The sequence below is a fragment of the Nyctibius grandis genome, chromosome 8 (assembly GCF_013368605.1).
Source record: "Nyctibius grandis isolate bNycGra1 chromosome 8, bNycGra1.pri, whole genome shotgun sequence".
Classification (NCBI taxonomy): domain Eukaryota; kingdom Metazoa; phylum Chordata; class Aves; order Nyctibiiformes; family Nyctibiidae; genus Nyctibius; species Nyctibius grandis.
Genome location: NC_090665.1, coordinates 33,755,283 through 33,775,511, shown reverse-complemented (window position 1 = coordinate 33,775,511; position 20,229 = coordinate 33,755,283). Strand labels below are relative to the sequence as shown.

Sequence of the window (20,229 nt, the reverse complement as noted above, 5' to 3'; positions counted from 1 at the left end):
TCTCTGGAGAGATCCCACTACTGCCTCTGTTTGGGAATTTCTCCATCCTTAGTTTACAAATGATTTAACAAGAAGCATGTGAATACAATGGGGTATGCTTCACTTTACTGTGGTGAAAAAAAGTATGACTCAGTGGGTAAACATGTGGGATTTGCTACAAAAACTGTATTTGTTTTAACTGAATACCACAGTAAATATTCATGCAATTAAAAAAAATAAGATGGTTATTGTTCCAAGGAAAACTGCCTCAAGGGCAGATAAAGTACAAATGCCAATCTTTCAGGAAAAAATAACTTCCCTTATTCATGAGCATAATGCAGGAATAGCTGTCCTTCAACTCCTCCTATCACCCTTTTGAGTTTTGCTAGTAAGTGGCCTCCAAAAGAGGAGAAAACAGAAAGGAGAGCCAGAAATAAATTTTAAAAGTAAACAAAAAGAATTTTAAAAAACCTGTATTTTAGATTACTTTTGTAGGTTTAACTTTTCCAAAAGCATCTCAGTCTTTCATTTTTGTGGTCCAGGTGCCCCCTGGGATCTGGCCTTTTTAAAAAACTCCTCTTCCATTCTCACCAAACTGAAAGTCATGGCATTAAGCAGCAAACTGGGACCTGAACTTGCAAGATGTTATCTTGTGTGGCTGCACTGCTATCTTTTTCTGTCATTCGAGTTTCCCAGGCAGACATTGCCCTTGAACGCTCCTGTCAGAGGAAGCTTTTTCTGAAGTTGCTAACTGTCGCCTGAAATGGATTCCAGCCACAACTCTGCCCCAGCAGCAGGAATGTGATATGGCCGAGACAGTGAGCACAGTCCATTGCCCGCTGTTCCAGATGGCGTATGGAAAGCTTCCCTATCATACAAGATACCAAGTTCATAAGCCCACTGAGTTTTCTTCAGTGTCCCCTGATACCTTGCATCACTGAAAGTAAAGAGGACCGAGGAAGGAAAAAAAGATGCAGAATAAGGAAGTAAAAGAAAAAAAGACAGGAGAAGGGAACAGTATAAAGACAACACAGGTGCTTGAAATGTTGAGAATTAGTTGGTTTTCATAAAAGTTTCACAGAGATATGTTAAATTACTAAAGCTAGGCGTTAGCCATTATATTGTCTTCTGCTAGCCCATGGGACTAACATACTTCAGAGTTATGTGCCCCCCAACAAACCGTACATCCACCTTAAATACCATCTGCAAGGACATAATAAAAATACACAAAGCAAAAAATTTGTAAACAAGGGTTAGTAGCACAGTGGTACAGTAGATTGTCAATAAAAACAATAAAAGTGTGGATACAGATTCGTCTACCTTGTGTGTAACATTATTGCCAGTTACAAGGGAGGGACTCCATAAACTCATAATTCTGAACTTTTGTTAATAAGCACAGAGCAACAGGTGAGTGCCCCATCTACTTTCTCCAGTTCTGTGTTGGCTATGGGGATCAGCATGTGGTCCTTCAGTTTTTCAAAAACCTGTTTAGGAAAGAAAATGGAACAGAAATCATTACGGTTTATGCTTATTTTCCCTTTTCTCTAAGTATTTACAGAATGAACAGGCATGGATTTATCAGCAGGTGCTAAGACATCTCGTCATTTGTAATCAACACTGACATTCGCAGTGTATGTGGCCTCCTGGCTATGGGATTGACGCACATCAATACTGCAGTGAGGTCAACTGTTGCTACTTCCAATTATCCAGAAGCAGCACCAGGGGCAGAAGAGACAAAGTAATTAAATGAGTGGTGGAGATGAGAACGGAGCCCAAGCCTCCCACCTTTCGCCACCTGGTATTTCCATGACGGGATACAACAGCCCATTCTGGAAAGCACCCGATATCAATTCCCACCAACGTCCCGGCAAGGCCAGGATGCTGGGGGTCTCCCAGGCACCCTCAGTGCAGCTCCCACCTTCGCACTCTCCGGGTACTCCTCGGGGGCTCGGTGAAGCAGGACGTGGCCTTTGCTGGGAATGTTTAAGTAGATGCAGTTTGCTGCGGCATCGTCGGGCACCGTCAGCTTGTCATAGCGGTGGTCACTCATCTGTTGCATGGTCTGCAGGCAGACACAAAGTTCAGCTATTTAGACCAAACACATCATCAGCCCCAAACAAACAGGACAAAAGAGCCTTCAAAAAATAGCTAATTTCAATTGCAAAGTCAGCCAAGAGCCATTTCGCTATGCAGCAAGTAAGAGATCTCTTTTCATCTCTGCACTTCAAGGAAGAATCTACCAAACCTAACTGAAATGAGCAGTAGAAAACCTTTGTAAAATGGTCCCTGCAAGTGGCAGGATTAAGCAGGGCACTCAGTAAGCATCATCCATGAGGTCTTTTCCTCAGAGAACGAGCATTGAGTACCTAAAACTCCCGCTTGCATTGATGGAAACTATAGGTGTTCAGCACCTTCAAAAAAAGCAGCCATCATTCAATATTTATAAAATGAGCATGAATTAACACAAACAGGACAGGAACGGTTCCCAGCTTGGATATCAGCCCAATCGTAATTCTTTTCAAGGACCTCCTTTCTGCTTTCCAAGCAGTTACCCTTTCACTAAGCACCTGTGCCGGAGAGCGAGAAGGCACGTCTGCGCTAATCCTCGTTCCCAAGGGGACAACACAATAACCTCCTCAGAACAGTAGAGCTGGTGGGTTTCAGAGCTTTGGTTTATAAATATAGGGCTCATACACAAATTTGGATCCTGGCTGGAATTTCAGAGACAGAGACTCTCAGCACACGAGAAGCCTGAGATCCCACGTTTTGGATCAGACTCAATTTTTAATAAAGATGGGAAAAGCCTGGAGACAGCACGCCTGACTTGCCATTGTACCGTTCCAACTTTACATCAGCTTCACCCTGAGAGAGACAGAGAATAATGCAGAAGTGAACACAGCTCTAAGGCAAAAGCTTTGGTCCCACTGAAAGCCTAAGCAAACACAAGTGTTTCAGTTTCTCTCCCAGCCCTCTGTTCTCACATGGATTGCAAAGATGCAAACAGAAAGAAAAGGCTTTTTTCCAGCCTAAAAATACTCACGCTACTATCATCTTAATAAACTGATATTCTGTCAACAAAATTTTTCGACTAAATTCCCTTCTCAGGGAAACCTCACAGATTTACATTGCATAGCAGACAGCAGACTTTGATTTTAGGCACAGTTAAGTTTATCGTTATTTACAAGGTCATTCATTGGTACTATTTCTCATTCATAAAAAATAAACTACATAGAACTGAATTATAACGAGTACCTACAACATATTGGGAAGCAACAAAGCAACTCATGCTTGCACATACCTACAGTAAGTAATTCCTTTATAGGTCTGGATACATTTTTCATGTTGTAGCCTGAGTCACCTACATCCCGTGGAGAACACGAAACTCACAACGAAGAATGCCATGCATTCTTGAGGAAGTGTTATCAGATTGTCATTTATTGTTTCTTCTGAAGTTATGAAACTCTGCTGAGTTCCCAAGGTCACATCTACCTCCATGAAAGGTTAATGTGTTTTTCTGGGGGAAAATCCTTGCACCTTTACTTCACCGGATGGTTGACTTCCCTATTTATAATTTTGTTTCTGTTGTGTTGCCAAGATGTGTTTTATTACTCTTCCCTTGATCTTGCAGACATCTAGCAGCAGGTGACATGCTTGCACCCAGTGCAACTCTTCTCCCTGGTAACCAGAGCCAGCAGACTCATCTTCTACCTGCAGCTTCTCTTTCTTCCCTACATAATCTTTTTAAGTCTGGATTAAGGAAATATATTCATTAAATCTGCACTGAAATAAATGTATCAGTAGAGGAAAAGCCACCACGCCTGGATTTTGCTCAGCTCCCAAACAGTTGTGCTTTCTCCAGTCCTTGTTGGAAACAGAATCCCGATATTGCAGGTTTTCTGTAGGAACAGCTCATTCATCAGAAATACATTGTGAGTCACTGTGAAACATTTCCATATGAAATTACGAATGAATTCTTAAGCAGAAGGGTACAGACACATCTCCCACCCATTTGCTTCTGCAAAATGCTGAAGCGAGACCAGCAGCAGCAAGCAGAAATGAAGAACAAGTGGCAGGGCTCTAGCTGTGCTGGCATGAGGCGCGAACCAGCTTCGGGAAGCCTGGGAGATGATGGCGAGGGCACATTAGGAGAATTGTGTTTAAGATTAAAAAGCACAGAAGTGGTGGCTGAATTAATTCAGAAACAAATGAGAAAAAATGAGTGGGAAAGTGAGATGAAGCAGCATGGGAGTTTAAGTACACAGATGCGACAGCGGGAATGGGATCTCAGCTAGCTCGAACAACACCACAAGAAAGCATTTATTAGTAACTGGAGGTTTGACAATACAAGATTAGTCTCTTCCTCGGCTCTTAATATAAGGAAATCATATTTGCAAGCTTTCATCGCTGTTACAACTGTGCCTGCATGTTGAAGTAAAATTTCAAACAACACTTTACTGAGAGAGCACCCAGGCAATAACACCCCAAACCTGCCCCGTAGGGAGGCTCTGGATGCAGCAGAAACGCACCAACGTGACGCAATCAGGTTATTTTAAAGACTTGTGGGATTTTCCGTATTTCTATTATGTAAAGTCATTGATCACAATTGCCTGGCCAGACAGGACTCTAGGGCAGAGAAAAGAGATAAAAGCAAGGTCCTTTGATTGTATTTTCTATCAGATACACCCCAAAAATACATATTTTTTTTTTGAAATGACAAGTTTACAAAGACTATAGTGCTCACACAATGCGTTTGCGGAGGGCTGGCTTTCTGCCCGCAAGCATTGTACGACCAGCCACGTTAAGAGCCAGGCGTTTCCCGCATGCCTAGTTTTTCTGGGAATTTTCTTCAGCCTGAAGAGGGTAATTTTCATTGCGCATTCTCTCAGCCCTTAGTCATGCTTTCCTTATGTTGAAGTCATTCGCATAGCCTAAAATGCCTTTTCTATAGTTTTTTTACAGTGTGTCCTCAGACAACTGAGGTAATGGATAAGCTAAATAATCCTAAATATGAAGCAGCATGATGTACAAAGGAAAAATGTGTATGTGTTCAGGGTCTGTTATCACTGACAGAGTTAAGATGACTGCATGCACTTCTAAAACAGGCCAAACCTAGTTACAAATTTTCCCCCTCCATGAGGAAGGCCCCAGTCTGTGCCCTGCTGGCATCTGGGACCTGCTCACATCCAGATTGCTACGGGACAGACAGCGACCAAACCCACCAAACCTGCAATGCGCCTTTGTATCTCCAACACCCCGCAAGCAAAACCAAACATACACTGAATGTTCCTCTTGCTAACATGGCAATGAATACTGCACTTAAAAATGCTCCTGTCATGTTGACAGAGAAGCAGAAGTGCAGATTTTTGGGGTCTTTTTGTTTCAGTTAGCCCCTGCTTCTCTAGCCCCCAACGTTTAGAAGAAAAACCAAACCTAAGCCCAAGTCAAATGCATGTAACCCTTCACCCACAGGACCATTCCCTCACCAGATTTCAGCTACCTTGTCCTAAATCCTTCAAGTCTCAATATTATTAAAAGAAAACTATTTACTTAAAACGACTTAAGATATTTTTTCCATCCAGTCTCTTTCTTTCTTTCCAAGCACATTAAATTTTGGCCAGTTTTACAATGATGATTAACATCTGCCCTGGAATACAGAGCAAATTGGAAGATTTTAATCCAAGAGACTGAAAGTTGTGAGAAAAGATTAAGGTACTTCAAGGCTTTGCCTGCAACCATGAAAATTAAGTCTTTTGTGGTGCAGAGCAACTAACACTGATGGGAAGAATAACTCAGGAACATGCAGTCACATCTCCCCAGGTTGGCTGGGAGCCTGGAGGACAGCATGCTTCTCTTCTGCTTGGAGGAAGGACCACTTGTCTGGGAACAACGTCAGGCTTATGCCCTTACACACTTAAGGCAAAAGATGAGGACAGGCCCCTGGCCAGTACATTGCCATCTGGAGGGAGGACTGAGAGAGAAAGGTAAATTATTGCTCGCTACCTGGAAAATACTGTTGATTACCAAACCAGCCATTTTGTAATGCTTGCAGAACCTGGAACAGCTTCTTTTTTAGTGCTGCATGATGTGAGTCCCCAGCCCCACATCAGAAGTGATGATATCCCACTTCTGGATCCTACGACAGGGACTGGAGGCGACTGAGACTCGGTGTGTAGTTCCCAGGAACCTCAACTCATCAGCTGTCATACAGAGCGATGCCACCTGCCGCACTGCGCCAGGAGTCTGTCCAGTTGGCTTTTGAACCTGTAGCACGGTAGCTTCAGAGTTCAGACACATGCCGTGTGAGGAAGCATTTATTTTCCTTTCTTATTTGAACTTGCCCCTTGCCTTTAGGGCTTCCCTGGTTCTGGCACTGGAATAGACAGTGAACAATTGATCCCTGGTTGCTTTTTCCACATCATTCCTGATTTTATAGGCATCTATCATCCCATCTTAAATGTCTCTTTTTCAGGTTATAGTTATAGCTTGCTTAGTTTGTCTCCTTAGGCAAGCTGTTCCAGGTACCTGTCCATCCTTATAACACTTTTCTGAATCTTTCCAGTTCTACTCTATCTTTTTTGGGACAAAGGGATCGTGCATGCAAAGTGGCAACAGCCAACATGCAGATGCACCACAGCTTTCATCAGTGGCATAATGATGTTCTCCATTTGGTTTTTCACAGCTGAGCTGGCAATTTCAACAAGCCTAGGATCTTATTTCTGTGGTAATGATTAGTCAGAGCACATTATTTCGTACGTGATGTTTACATTGTCATTCTCCCTGTCCCTGCTGCACATCACTTTACGTTTATCTACACTGAATTTTATTCATTGTTTTATTGCCCTGTCTCTGTCTATTAAGTTCCTTCCTTGCTGCTTCATATTTGAAGAAATAATCAGCACTGGAGAGAGAAAGCAACAGCCTTAGGGTTCAACACAAGAAAATGCAGGACAGAGCCGGGCTGGAGAGCTACGGCACGGTCTTACGTGCCTGGGTGCTGGGACTCAGCCTGCCATACAAACCACGCTACTCAGCAGCTTCTCAGAGTTTCCTTGAAATGCAGCAGTGCCAACAGCGACCATAAACAGCTGGCCAGACTGACCAGAGGGGACAGAAGAGCAGAGCTGGAAAAGCCAGAGATCTTGCTTGAATGTCAAGATCTATCAGGAGTGTCACCCCTGACAGGCAGGAGAGACAACAGCAGGGTAGACTTCATAGGAAGCGGACAAGGCAGCCACTTTGAGCAGCATGAATCACAGTAGAATGATGTAAGGTTCCTTCTCAGGTATCAAAAAGTCTGCTAGAGATATAGGATAGGATAGACCAGACCCTGTGGATGCAAACGCAGGATCCCGCAAGTACAACAGAACAACTGCACTCCAGATCTATTCCAAACCAGCAATGCCCCACTCTGCCATGGTCAACGTGCAAAATTTTTTAGGCCATACACAGCCAGACGTTACTTTAATTTCTACCTACCACCCATGCTCTCAGCAGCTGCTTGGCTTTGGGCTTTTCCTCCCCACTGCACCCTCTCAGTCATGTTTTCCAGAAGGCAGAGTCCTTTAAGCAACCTCTCCCACCCCACTCCCTGGCTTTTCCTGGCACAGGACACCTTTTGCATCACCGCCGATGTGATGGGTACCACGTGCCGTTCACACGCACACCCGTGCTGCTCTGCCCCTCTGAACCAACTCATGTCATGGCCACGCCGTCACCTGCCTGCTAGCCCTGCCCAAGGACCGCTGCAAAAGGAAACCATGACCTGAGGGGGGGAAAAGGAAGCAGCTTACGTTTGTTGCTGTCACGAAGGCGAGAGGGTGAACATCCTGTCTTTTGGAACAGGAACCCAGAGAGAGAATAGTCAAAGAAAAAAAAGCAGCAAAGGAACAGAAACATGAGTCCCCATTTACGCAAGTCAAATGACATCTTCTCAGTCAGCCTCTGAGCCAGCTCCTGTGGCTGACAGCCTTACTAGTAACGACAAATACGCCCTGAAAAGGGACACTTTGGTCACCCTTCACAAAAAAATATATATATAAATGGACTAACATAACAGTCTCTATTCTATAAATATATACTTTTGAGTATGTATCTTCCAAAAGACTGGATTCCTCTGCATATATGCAAACTGAACAGCACTGACACTCAGTTAAGCACAGTACATTTATTACAACATCTAACTTTAATTAAAAAAAAAAACACAACCAATTGCCTTCTTAAAGTAGGAGGTCATCTAGTACTCAGTTAAGACTCCTGTCCTCCAAGATGCTGTACACCCATAATTCATAAAGTAATGGAAAATCAGGAGCTGAAAGTATGCAATATCTCATAGGGTCTGACCCAGAGCAAGCAAATATGAGCTAAAGGACAGTGCACAGAATTTTATAAATTGACTAATCTTCCTGTCTATAAGGTTTGAGAGCAGCAAAGTCTCACTTTTTAATTTTTACTTTTAGGGACAAGTTGTCAATTGTTCTCTGGATTTCACTAACCTTTCTTTGTTGCTGCACTACAGAAAAGTCAGCATTCATCTGCACTTTCTGCTAATTCCCTACCTGATGTCATCTTCTTTGGATTATTAATATTAGTAATCATTTCCACAGCAACCCATTGTGATACCGTAAATAGAGGATTATGACCTCATGTGGGGAATAAGCAGAGGCACAAATGATGAATTCTTAAGGAAAAAGAGACAATGTTTTCATGCAAACTTGTGCATTACTAGAAAAGACAGACACTATACAGACAATAGGAAGAGCAGATTTAGATGAGCTGTTTCATGCTGCCCAGGGGTACGGGCTGCTTTCTAAGAACACCGGATAGATGAAGTTTTCCCTTAGGTGCCCATTCTGGAGACTCTTCTGTGGCAGAGCTGGGAACCCCTTAGCTTTTACGCAGGCAAGGAGTCCTCTCATGCAGGGAAACAGTACTTGGCTTTTTAAAGCTGGCACACTGCAGAGACTTCAGCTATACAAGACAGAGCAAGAACAAAAGGCACTTAATCACAGGAATGGGGGCAACTGCCAATGCTAGAACAACTCCTTGCGCCCAAGTCTTTAAAAGCATTGCTCTGATCATAGCTTTGGATACAGACCAAGGGCCTAGTTGCCCGAAGGAGACTCCTTTCTATTTTATCCTTAAGATGTGGTTTCGATAAGTCTCCCTTGACCTCTGTCAAAACAGCGTATGGGGCTGCATTTGCAATAGCGTCCTTCAGGGAATAATTTAGGGGATGAACGAGCAGCTCCACTCCCAATAAAAGACACTGAATGGAAGAGTTAAGAACAAGGCAGAGCAATCATGTCCAACCTTTTATCAAAAGCGGGGAAAAAAAAGAAAGGTATTTGCTGAAGTCATGTCATTGCACTACTGCACATACTCCAATATGCTCCTGACCATAATGAAAACCCATCGGCTAATGAGGTTGGAGCCCAGGATGCCAAGGACAAGCTCAGAAGTGCAGATGTTCCCACCACTCCGGGTCCTGCTGGGGCAGATCTGTCCAGGGGACACGAGGGCTTACAAGCTCAGCTGTGTTACCTGCTCTGCCTCGCACTCCTCCTGGCAATGCCACTCAGCCCTGACACCTGCCACGGCCACGCTGCCTCTGTGATTAGCATCCGTTCCTCTGAAACGACCAGGTGAAATCCAGATGTTTCACATGAAACTGAGCAGTATTCCATTATCCCATATCCCATTCCATTATCCCAGAGGGAATAACCCAGATACAGCAGCCACAGGGATTATGCTCAGGCCATAAGAAAGTCTGAGAGAGCTGGGGTTGTTGAGCCTGAAGAAGAGGAGGCTCTGGGGGGACCTTATTACAGCCTTTCAATACTTAAAAGGGGCTTATAAGGAAGATGAAGACAAACTTTTAATAGGGCCTGTTGCAATAGGACAAGGGGTAATGGTTTTAAACTAAAAGAGAGTAGATTTAGACTAGGTATAAGGAAGAAATTTTTTACGATGAGGGTGGTGAAACACTGGAACAGGTTGCCCAGAGAGGTGGTAGATGCTGCATCCCTGGAAACATTCAACGTCAGGTTGGACGGGGCTCTAAGCAACCTGATCTAGTTGAAGATGTCCCTGCTCACTGCAGAGAGGGGTGGACTAGATGACCTTTAAAGGTCCCTTCCAACCCAAACTATTCTATGATTCTATATGTTGGGATAAGTGCACTCCACGTTGCAGACCTCACTCCTAGGCACCATGACAGGTTTCTCACCTTCCTCTGCTCCCTTCTGAGATCTATCAGCAACCACCAGGCACCCGGCATTATCCTGGAGTAGCAGGGTCAGCTGGAGGTTTTCTCTACCAGTCCCATGGGGAGACCCTGGGGTTAGTCCTTTGGAGAGCGCCTGACATCAGAGCTTACCCAAAGGACAACCCTCATTTCCCAACAGGTGAGAGAACAACTTCATTAGCAGGCACTTGCTACGAATACAACACGTACTGCTTGCAAGGGAATAGCTGAGACTGACAAAGCTGGGAACAACATGTGTAACCCTCAGATCCTTTGGGATTGCTACCGAGTTATCCAAAGGGTGACAGAGAATCGTTTGACCGTAGACAAAGCTGCTTAAACCAAGGACTGTGTCCACAATCATCTGCCAACGTCCCAGTCTTTGCTCACCACAGAAAGCAGAGGGGATTTATGCTCTGTTCCAACCAACACGAACAGCCAACGGACAGAAATGTGGCTTTTCAGGATATAGTATAGCGCGAGAGAGTACAGAAAGGAGTGCGTAACAGATGCTGTGTCACGGTTCCCATTGTCACCTTGCCTAGCATTTGCCTTTGCTGCTGGAACCTGAACTGCATTACATCCTGGGCCAGTTCCTGCTCATCTGCTGTCCCAGCAAGACCTCAGGGCTGTGTCCCTTGTTGTGGAAAAAGTGGTGCAAAGTGTTCACCTGCAGCACTGCCCCATCACCTCCCTACGCTGGGGCTGGCACCGTCACAGCCTGAATTCGTCCATGTTTGCGCTCACGGTAAAGGTCAGCAACTCCAACAGTGCAGGATCAGAGCCCAAAAGGTGACATGTTTGGAGGAAATCATGGCTTCACCGAGGGAACAGAAAAATAATCCCAAATTTTACTGGCTCAACAGCCATGGCCAATGTTCAACTATGGAGTTATGTGTCCGGAATTATGAATAGGTTTAACTACAAGAAGGAATTAAATGCATGCTGAAAACAGCAGAGGGAAATTACAGTTTCAGATGCGACAGCCACTACAGGCCCCGGTAGTTCCTGCAGTTAATCTGTCTCTCTCTTTCACCCAGTTTCCTCGAGTGCCACTTTTCAGCTGCAGCCCAAATAGTCTATACTTGCCAGAGCCTGAAGAGGATTTCATGGTTAAAATGTCACTTCTGATTTATTATCTGCTTCTAGCGTGTGCTCTACAATCCTGAACTCTGTGCACTCATTTCCTAGCTCAGCTGCAGCGCTTTACATTACACACACAGCACTAAACTCATGACCAATTACACTCTGCCTCATGCGAGCACCAGATGCAATTTATTTTTCTACTTTTAAAGTATTGTAAAGATACATGAGTTGCACCGGTGAGAACAATCAAGAAAAATTTATCTTTCAAACAAGATTGTTAGTAGGAAGACAAATCCTACTTTAAATATAAAATGTTAGCATGGCGTGACATAGCATCTCACTTGTTGCCTAACAAGACATGCTACAGAATGAAAACAACTCAACTACCAGAGATGGTTAAAGACAGCTTAATCATCTTGCTTGTATGATTGCATTTCCACAGCAGACATGAAAAATGGCAACAACAAAGGAGAGGTTTAAAATAACAAGCTATCACAATAAAGGAGGGCATGCTGGGCTGTGCCAGGCCAGTGACTCAGTAGAAGCTCAGGGGACCGTACTGCCACACAGACTGCGGCGGGTAACGAGAGGAGCAGCTGACAGCACCGCTACAGCTCAGCTGATCTGGTGAAATCCAGGGAGCAGCTTTTAATTCTGAGTATCAGTGCCTCGCAGAGATCCTATTGCAATTGCATTTCCACAAGACTGCAAGATGCTGATTACCAACTGAATTTTTTTTCTTCGGAGGCAAGTGAACAAATACAAAGAAATCATTGAGGTCTAAAAGCAAGAATTCAAACGTTAGAGGAAGCTAGGTATGAGCAGCACTGCCAATTCTGCCATTTCCGAGACAGATGCTTTACCTGTTTGTTTTCCAATAATTTCTCTGAAGAGATTTAGACTCCTGGAGGAACAGTGAGAGGTTCCCCAGGATGAGAGTGCAGTTGGATCCCATACACTGAGCAAGAAACACATTCTGGGTAACTTCATATGTAGCTCTGACTACGATGTGGTGCCTGATGTAACCTGTCATCTTGCTGGGAGCACGAGAAGGGCACGTGCTAGGGCACAGAACCACTGCTCCGGGCCAGAGTCCCAACCTCAGCTGGCAGAGTGCAGGCAAACATGACCATCACACACGTGAAAACGTGCTGCTAAATCTCCAGTGCAGAGAAACACACTGAAAACTGACATAGTTGATTTATTTTTTAAAAGATATCCACCAACAATCAAAGACTGCTAGATTATCTTGTTAATTATAATTTTCTTTTAAAAATGTATCTGCTTTTTACTGTACCTCGAGTAATGCTGGTATTTACTTGACGGCTAGTTACCAGCAACATTTAATCAGCTTATCCAAAAAATATTTTTGGCTACAATAGGTAAACTGATGGACGGCAACACGACTAGCCAAGCTGTGCAAAAGGCTTTAATCAAACTGATGAGTTCTCAGATTAGTCCTGGCTCAAGTTCAAATTGCAGCTCTGAGCAACCAGTGTTGTACTTGAATTTTGCTCATGTTTATAAACACTCCATACAAGTGTAGGGCTGTCTGGATATCTGCAAACTTCATCAGGCTGCTGCTCACGATGCATTTCGAGTCTGAGCCTGAATATTTGAGATAGTGCATATTTCACAGGGAAAGATGCAGGGCACTTTCCATCCCAGACTAAAATCAATCTATCTCACAGCATCAGGAACATCAGACCTTTACAACCAAAACCATTTGTCATAAGTTTCTCAGGGGAGAAGACATGGGTGATAAGCTGGGAATGCACTCCCAGAGCTTCACATAGTGATGTCTAGTAAGAGAGTAACTTTGACAGCTTGTTCAAATGAATAAGCAAACTTAAAGCCACTCCAAACTATGTGGGAAGCCAAGGGACTGTCCTCTTGTTTAAGAGCTCCCCATAGCTCACGCAGAGCAACAAGGCTGCTATCCTATCCCCTAATTGCTGCCAGGCTGCACAGCTAAGCCAGCCAAGACTGCACTTTCCTGTCCTCCATAATTCAACCCACGTCCAGCATGGGAGATTCTGAGATTTGAAACATTGGTTTTATCTTAGCCGGGGACTGAGAAATTTTAAATCTTGAACTGCCACAAGATAAAAAAAAAAAACAAAACAACACCAAATCTCTGCCGAGCTCTGATAGTAAAAATGATGCTGCTGGGAAATTAAAAGTCCTAGGATTATGCCCATGAGGAAAACGTATAAGATCTGAAAAGCAAATGTGCAATGAAATATCGCAGCACGGCAGTAAGGACAAGGCGGCTCTCAGGCCTCCATCTTGCAAACACTTAGAGATGTTTTAAAGTAATAAATATCACTAGCTTATTGAAACCGAGGAGGTGTACAAGACATGCAGGATGGGTTCCTAAGCTCTTTGGGGGCCAGGGATGTTGATTTCAGAGTTACATACTATTTCTGTTGTAAATGTTCTGCCTGGCACAGATTCAGACCAGCAGCCTTGGGCACTGACAGCAGTGCTGTTCTTTAAAATAATTCATGCTTTAGAATCAGGGCAAGAGATACAAGTTGGGTTGCGTAAACTGCATTTAAATTGAGTGGATTTCAGAGAGCTTTCTCACTAGTTAAGCAGAGCTATCTCCACCCCTCCTCATTTACTGTAAGGGACACACAGCTGGCTTCCTCCATGCGTTAGTGATCATGTTGCATCAAGGAGGCTTCTGCAAAGCCTGCACTTCGGTTCTTATTTATTGGCAAAAGAATCAGTATAATCATAAGCTGAAAATTTGGGAGTTGCTGCCATCACTGAACAGTAGGTATTGGTTTAACCTTCGAAGGCAAGTCCTGATAGAAATGTGCAAGACACTTAGTTGTAATGATTTCAGTCATGCTCTGGCTTACCTGCCTCTCAAACCCAACCATGCAGGATGGTAGCTCCTAATTTATCAAAAGGGACAAACTCCCTCAAGCTTTACTTCAGGTAAAGTCTCAGTTGCACTTTGCTGTTTTAGTGCCTCAGCCGAAGTTTCTGCTGCAAGGCATCAGTACCTGCAGCTGTGCTACCGTGCAGGAGCAGAGATACTGATCTCTCTTGCTTATGTGCATAATGAGATTCATGGCCTCAGGTGTCTCTGTGCCCACATCTCCAAAAAAAGCTTAATTTAGTAGATTTGCTCTGAACACACCCAGCAGGCAAGAAAGCCACTGAGCCCAGTGCAAACCACAGAGGCAATAAACATTTCCCATTGAGGATGATGGTGGTAGTACCGCATTGACCTGCTACACAATGCATTACTGGTTCACAAGTCTGCCAACGAAGAGAGACCCAGCTTCACGAGGCCTCTTAGCCTAAGGGTTCAAACCCACACCTCCCACTTGAAAGGAAAATGTTCAGAGACTCAAATTATCGGCAAGGCTGGGGTGAGACGACTCCCTCCTTTCTGCTAAAGCCACGCTGTTATGAGACCCTCGTGGGACCAGAAGGGAAAAAGCATGACCACGAAGGAACCTGACTTTGCAGTCAGGTGATGGAGGAAGGAGGGATGGGGAGTCCTGGACTTTGGTCCCTGCAGCTCGAGTTACTTACCAAGCTTATCCAGAAAGTCTACACTGCAAAATGTGTACACGGGTCATCTTCGCAACAGGGATCAGACACCTCTCCCTCCTCCTTCATGCTAAAACTTTTACTTCCCCTCTGGCAATCTTAAAAGCCACTTTCCTCGTGGCAATATCTGAAGTAAACATCTCCTACTGCTCTGATGATATCTCCTTCCTCCCTCCTATCACCAAATTATCACCTTTTTAGTCAACAAAACTGTAAGTAATAACCTGCATAATCCACTTTAACCTGTATAATCCATTTATTTCCTGAAGATAGGTAAAGCTAAATTAACATCACTGTTCTCTTGCCTGATATAAACATTCTTTATGGTTTGCACATACAGGAGACCCTGAGATGTACTGATTTCCTCTTTCATTGATCTATATATATTTTAAAATTCCAGCATCTTTGAGCAGAGATTAAAAACAAAAAAACCAAGTTTGTTCTTTAGAAAATTTCCTTACGTGCTTTACCTTGAGGGCTTTCTGTGCAGCTTCACTTGATCCAATAGCAATCAGGTTTGGTCCAGCCATGCTGCAAAAGCTCTTCAGATGCAAAGAATCATGAACAGGGACTGTGGAGACAGCATAATCCTGTATGGGAGCAAAAAAATGGTTGCTATAAATATTTTTAAATTGTCCTAGTTCCATAATTATATTGAGACATTCCATAATTAATTTTACTCTCTGCAAGTTAACAACAGCAACATATCCCAAGGCACAGTGTCAACTGTTTAAGTATGACATAGCCCTCTGGACCAGCTTGTCTTGTCTGATGCACTGGAGTAAAATCTAGAACATGTTTCAAATATTACTATTGTTGCAACTGTAAAGAAATACATTAAAATGCGTAATTAAAGAGTATGTACATAAAACCCCTCCAGGGACCAGCAATAAGAACACGTTGCTGATATATGAGAACATTAAGAACGTGAGTGTTGATATGCTCTCAAATAATCATGGCCTCCCACTATCCAAGTTACTCTTATGCAGCGATCTCATGTTTCAGATCCAACTTTAGCATCTGTCACTTTACAGTACGCTCAAACCTTTTCAGTAACTTGTACCTTTTTTTTTTTTAATAAGTCCTAAATAAAGTACTTGAGTATGACAAATGTCTTGGCCAGTATAATTTTTAAATTGATTCAGTGGATGATAGCTTATATTTCCTCTGGCATGAATGAATCTACAAACCTTAAATGTGTCTGCCAGAATTTCTGCACCACGTTGATTTGTCCGCCTGGAAAGACCAACAAAAAATTCTCTGCCTGGAATGAAAAAATGAAGGGTGAAACAGTTACAGCTTTTTTTTTTTTTAAGCCATCCAAAAAAATCACCACATCAGCTCCTTCATCAGTACACATTTTAAAAACAGAACAGCTTTAGAGACATTCTGAAGCAGTCTTTCATGGGTATCATTTTCTCTCTTTCTTTTCTCAAGTTGAATAGTAAAACTGAAAATTCAGCTTAAAAGAATGCAACCTGCAATTGTGAGCTGATAATTTAAAGCAATTATCTTTTTCCAGAAGACACATTTCACCAGAAGCATAAATAGCTTCCTCTTCTAAAGCTCTGCAATGGTCATTGAGTCAGGAAAGAGAACAGCTGGGCTGGATTAGTACGGCACTGATTGACCATTTCCCCCTCCCTCTGAGATTTCCTCTGGTCTTGAAGGCAGCTCTGCAGCTACCGGCATCCTCCAGCTCCAGAGAAAATCAGTGCTGGATCTGCACTGCATTAGAAAGGCCTCCCCCTTCCCCCTCTGCCTCTTTTGAGACCCTTCTTTCCCCTTGGTGAACTAAGGCCAGCAGCCAGTCTACTGTGATGCTGATCAAAACAAACAGGCTCATTCAGCACAGGCGGGGAGAAAACGTGTGCGCAGTCGATGTGAGAAAATGCCTAATGGGTTTAATGACATAAAAAACACAGTCAGTATCCTCATCTTTGAAGTCAACCATGCATATAAGTTGTCTAGCACATGACATCTGGCAGACAACTCCACCACTTTCTCCATAAACTAAAAATGCATTTTTTGCATTTGATTCATTGAACTAGTGACAGTTGTCTGCATCAAGCTTTTACAAGTCCTGAAAATGAGTCTGGTGAACGTAGCTGCTTGTAATAAGAAATAGGAAACAACTGCAGGCAGTTGACTGCTGAAAGCATTTTTCTTATTGGAACTTTACAAGCTAAAATAGAATTTGTATGCACAGTGCTGCTCTTTGTACTGTGTGTACTGCCACTTCATTTATTCAGGCGTTAGGCAGAACATTGAAGGTTGCATTGAAAGTTCAGCTACCTTCGTGACATTTAGTAAACAGCTAATCTAACAAACTGCACGAACAACATTTTATTACGCGAACAACAGAAAACATGTGGTTTTCGATGCAGTCAGAATATCTAAACAGCAAATTCACTACCACTGTACCTGTAAATAAGACATCCCCACCATCCAAGGTTGCGTTTTCATCTACCATCTCTACTATATTGAGGTTGAGACTTTCTAGTACCCTCTTCATGGCTTCAACCTGTTTAAAAGAAAGTTGTTTAGAATATATTGTATCATTGAAAAACTTAAAAAAACTACCAGAAATACATATTGTTAGTAAGAACGAAAGTCCTTTAGCATGCCTTTAGCAGGATGGATGGCAGGGTCCTTGCTGTTCCTGCTCATCACAGTTCCCCAACTCTCTCCAGAGGCCTTTGTGGTCTGGAGGGGATGGGGTATCTAGTGGCAGCAATGGGGCTCCTGCCTTTGCATAGGAACCATGCAGCATCCCAAGGAGGCTGATGAGGGGTCCAAAACGCGTGTTAAGTTCAGTCCCTCTACACAGTAATATCCCCTCTTGCAAATCCTGTCCCTTGGATTTGAGCAGGAAAAAGGACCAGCAGGAGTGACGTTCTCTCCTTCCATGCTGCTCAAACACAAGACATGGCTCTACCAGCCATGGACGTGGCAGCTGTACCCCAGGCCCCTCTTCAGTCAGGGAGGGGGGGAGGGCAGGAAATCCCCAAATCAGTAAACGTTCATTTTCTTTACTCCTTTGCAACTTTACTAAGCACTAGTTCTCCTTGCATTTTTGAGCTACATTACTACAGAATTACAAGACCTTTCATGTCTATATGTTGCACAGCTGGCTGCTCGCCATGGAAAGCCGCACGGGTGGCAGGGAGCTTGGGGCTGCTGAGCCCATTTCCTGCTGAAAGGAGCTCACAACAGGAGCGGGGAATGCAGCTTCAGTAGGTTTCCTCTTTCCCAGTGAGGGCTGCTGAGGATGTCTAGAGCAGAACCTGTTTCTATAGAGGCTCATATCATTGGCCATCTGTAAGAGGGGCTAATGCTCGCTATGTTCAAGCACCATCATCTTGGTGCATTGTAAGCCAAAAAAAAGCACCTACACACAACCAACCGCTCACCAAAAGCTTACAACTACAGCTTGTAGAATGTCAATATAAATATGAGCTCATCCACAGAGACCCATGAACCTGATCCCACACAGCAGCATCTTTGTGTTCAGTGAAACCTCCTCACCATTGTTAACCAGAGGTGCCCAGCAGGCATTAAGGAATGTGGAAGATGCAGTGAAGACCCGTTAGACAGCTCTGACTCTTGCATGTCCCACAGGTCATTTATCTATTTAATGTGATAAATTAAGCCTGAAACACAGGAAGCTAAAGCAGGTGACACGGTACTTGTCTTCCAGCAACATATACCAACAGAAGCAACTCTAGCAGCCCTACTCTTGGGCTGTGCCAAACTATTCCTATCATGGCACAGAAAGGAAATGTGATGGTGATTAGTTCTTCGCCCTCGCTGCAGCAGCCTCAGAGATAGCAGCACGTGCTTTGGCTGTCATACCTTCCTAAGAGCAGTGCTAGCTTCAGGGAATAAGAGATGGGGCAGATGTGATCCACCTGAGCCTACTTTTTCTCCTCAATTTCCATGACTTAATTATGTGGCATTTGTGAGTCATCCCATCAACCCTGAAGCCCAGGCCTGAAAGGCAAGAGCAGGTCTCCGTGGGCTGCCAGGACAGCTGACATAGGTCTACAACAGATACGCTGGGGCATTGTCTTATCTGAGACTGATCTGCTCTCTGCCTCTTTCTCTCTAGCACGTCCTTGCTCTCCAGTCACTTTACAGAAACAACCTTGGACAAGCACACTGCTGAAGTAGGTGCCTCAGTTTAAAGTTGAATGGGACGAAGGCAGGTCTTTGTGCCATCTGGAGAATGCTAACGGGTTATACTGCAACACAATACTGTACCCTGGAGCTTCCTGAGACCAAGGGACTCATCCTCCCCAGGCAAAATCTCATCTAAGGCTTTGGCACACAGACTGGAGTGAGCCTGCAGCCTGCCCTTTACAATTATTAACACCTCTTTTTGTTCCATCTTTCACTTGATGCTAAAATGACTCCAGGCTTGTAGCAAGGCTTCATATTTCTTAGTCTTGTTGCTCTATCTCCAGTGATCTTTAAAATTTGGTTTATAAGACGGACTGGACCCCATGCAGTATTTTAAAAATAAATGGGAAATAGCTGAATTAATATTGGAAAACTGACTGTTGTACAAACACAGCAACATTTCGTAACATCCATCTACTGATAGCAGAATGATTTCTTTTACCTGCGAAGCCCAGTGGTTTTTACTGTGCAGGTGCTACGTGCTTAAGAGCCATCAGAGCCCAGAGAAGAAAACAATTGCTTAAAATAGAGTAGTACAGTTGCAGCATTATACAAGAAGGTTCCCAGTCCAAGAGCATGTAGACTCACTGTTTTGTGCCGACGTGAAGCAGACAAGCAAACTCATGACTGGGCGTAAGGACACCCTGACACACCAGTAGCACCAGCCACAGGCAGTTGGAACGAATAAATAAATATACCCATCAGATGGGGTCATTTAAGGCAGAAGGCCAAACTGCAGGAAAAAACAGGATTACCCAGCCCCTTGTGTGGTCACCTATCTCCAGTTAATCCACCCCCTCTAGCAGCTTCCAAAACCAAAACACCAAGAAGAGAAAGCCCTTTCACGAGACATGCTGCTGATCGGGTGCTCCCAGAAGCAGCCAAGCCAGCGGCTGCCCCCACCGAGCACCCACACTGCCCCTGTCCTCCTCCCTGATACGGCATCCCCACCAATCTGGAGCATCAGCAGAGCTGCGCATGTTACGGTGGCAGAGGACCACCCTACCCGCTTTCTGTGGGGAAAGCAAAAAGCAAAAGCTTCTCTGGACCACAGAAGACCATCTGAGAGGGGTAACATGTAAAACCTGGGCAGCCCACAGAGAAGACATGAAGGTGCCTCTGTGTGTTGCCAGGCTGCCTGCAGACCTACCGGGGCCAGGAACTGT

The 20,229-nt window shown here is 44.0% G+C and overlaps 1 protein-coding gene across 1 annotated transcript in view; it reads right to left on the bottom strand.

Annotated features, from left to right (window-relative positions):
- Nucleotides 1-1,335: 1,335 nt before the first annotated feature.
- DDAH1 (dimethylarginine dimethylaminohydrolase 1) overlaps nucleotides 1,336-20,229 on the bottom strand; it is a 61,492-nt gene continuing 42,598 nt past the window's right edge. Inside the window, exons 2-6 of the mRNA XM_068406378.1 lie at nucleotides 17,306-17,405; nucleotides 16,072-16,145; nucleotides 15,352-15,471; nucleotides 1,898-2,041; nucleotides 1,336-1,463 (exon numbers count right to left, since the gene is read on the bottom strand). Coding sequence (XP_068262479.1) covers nucleotides 1,347-1,463; nucleotides 1,898-2,041; nucleotides 15,352-15,471; nucleotides 16,072-16,145; nucleotides 17,306-17,405 — 555 coding nt within the window. The 3' untranslated portion in view covers nucleotides 1,336-1,346. The remainder of the gene's footprint in view (nucleotides 1,464-1,897; nucleotides 2,042-15,351; nucleotides 15,472-16,071; nucleotides 16,146-17,305; nucleotides 17,406-20,229) is intronic.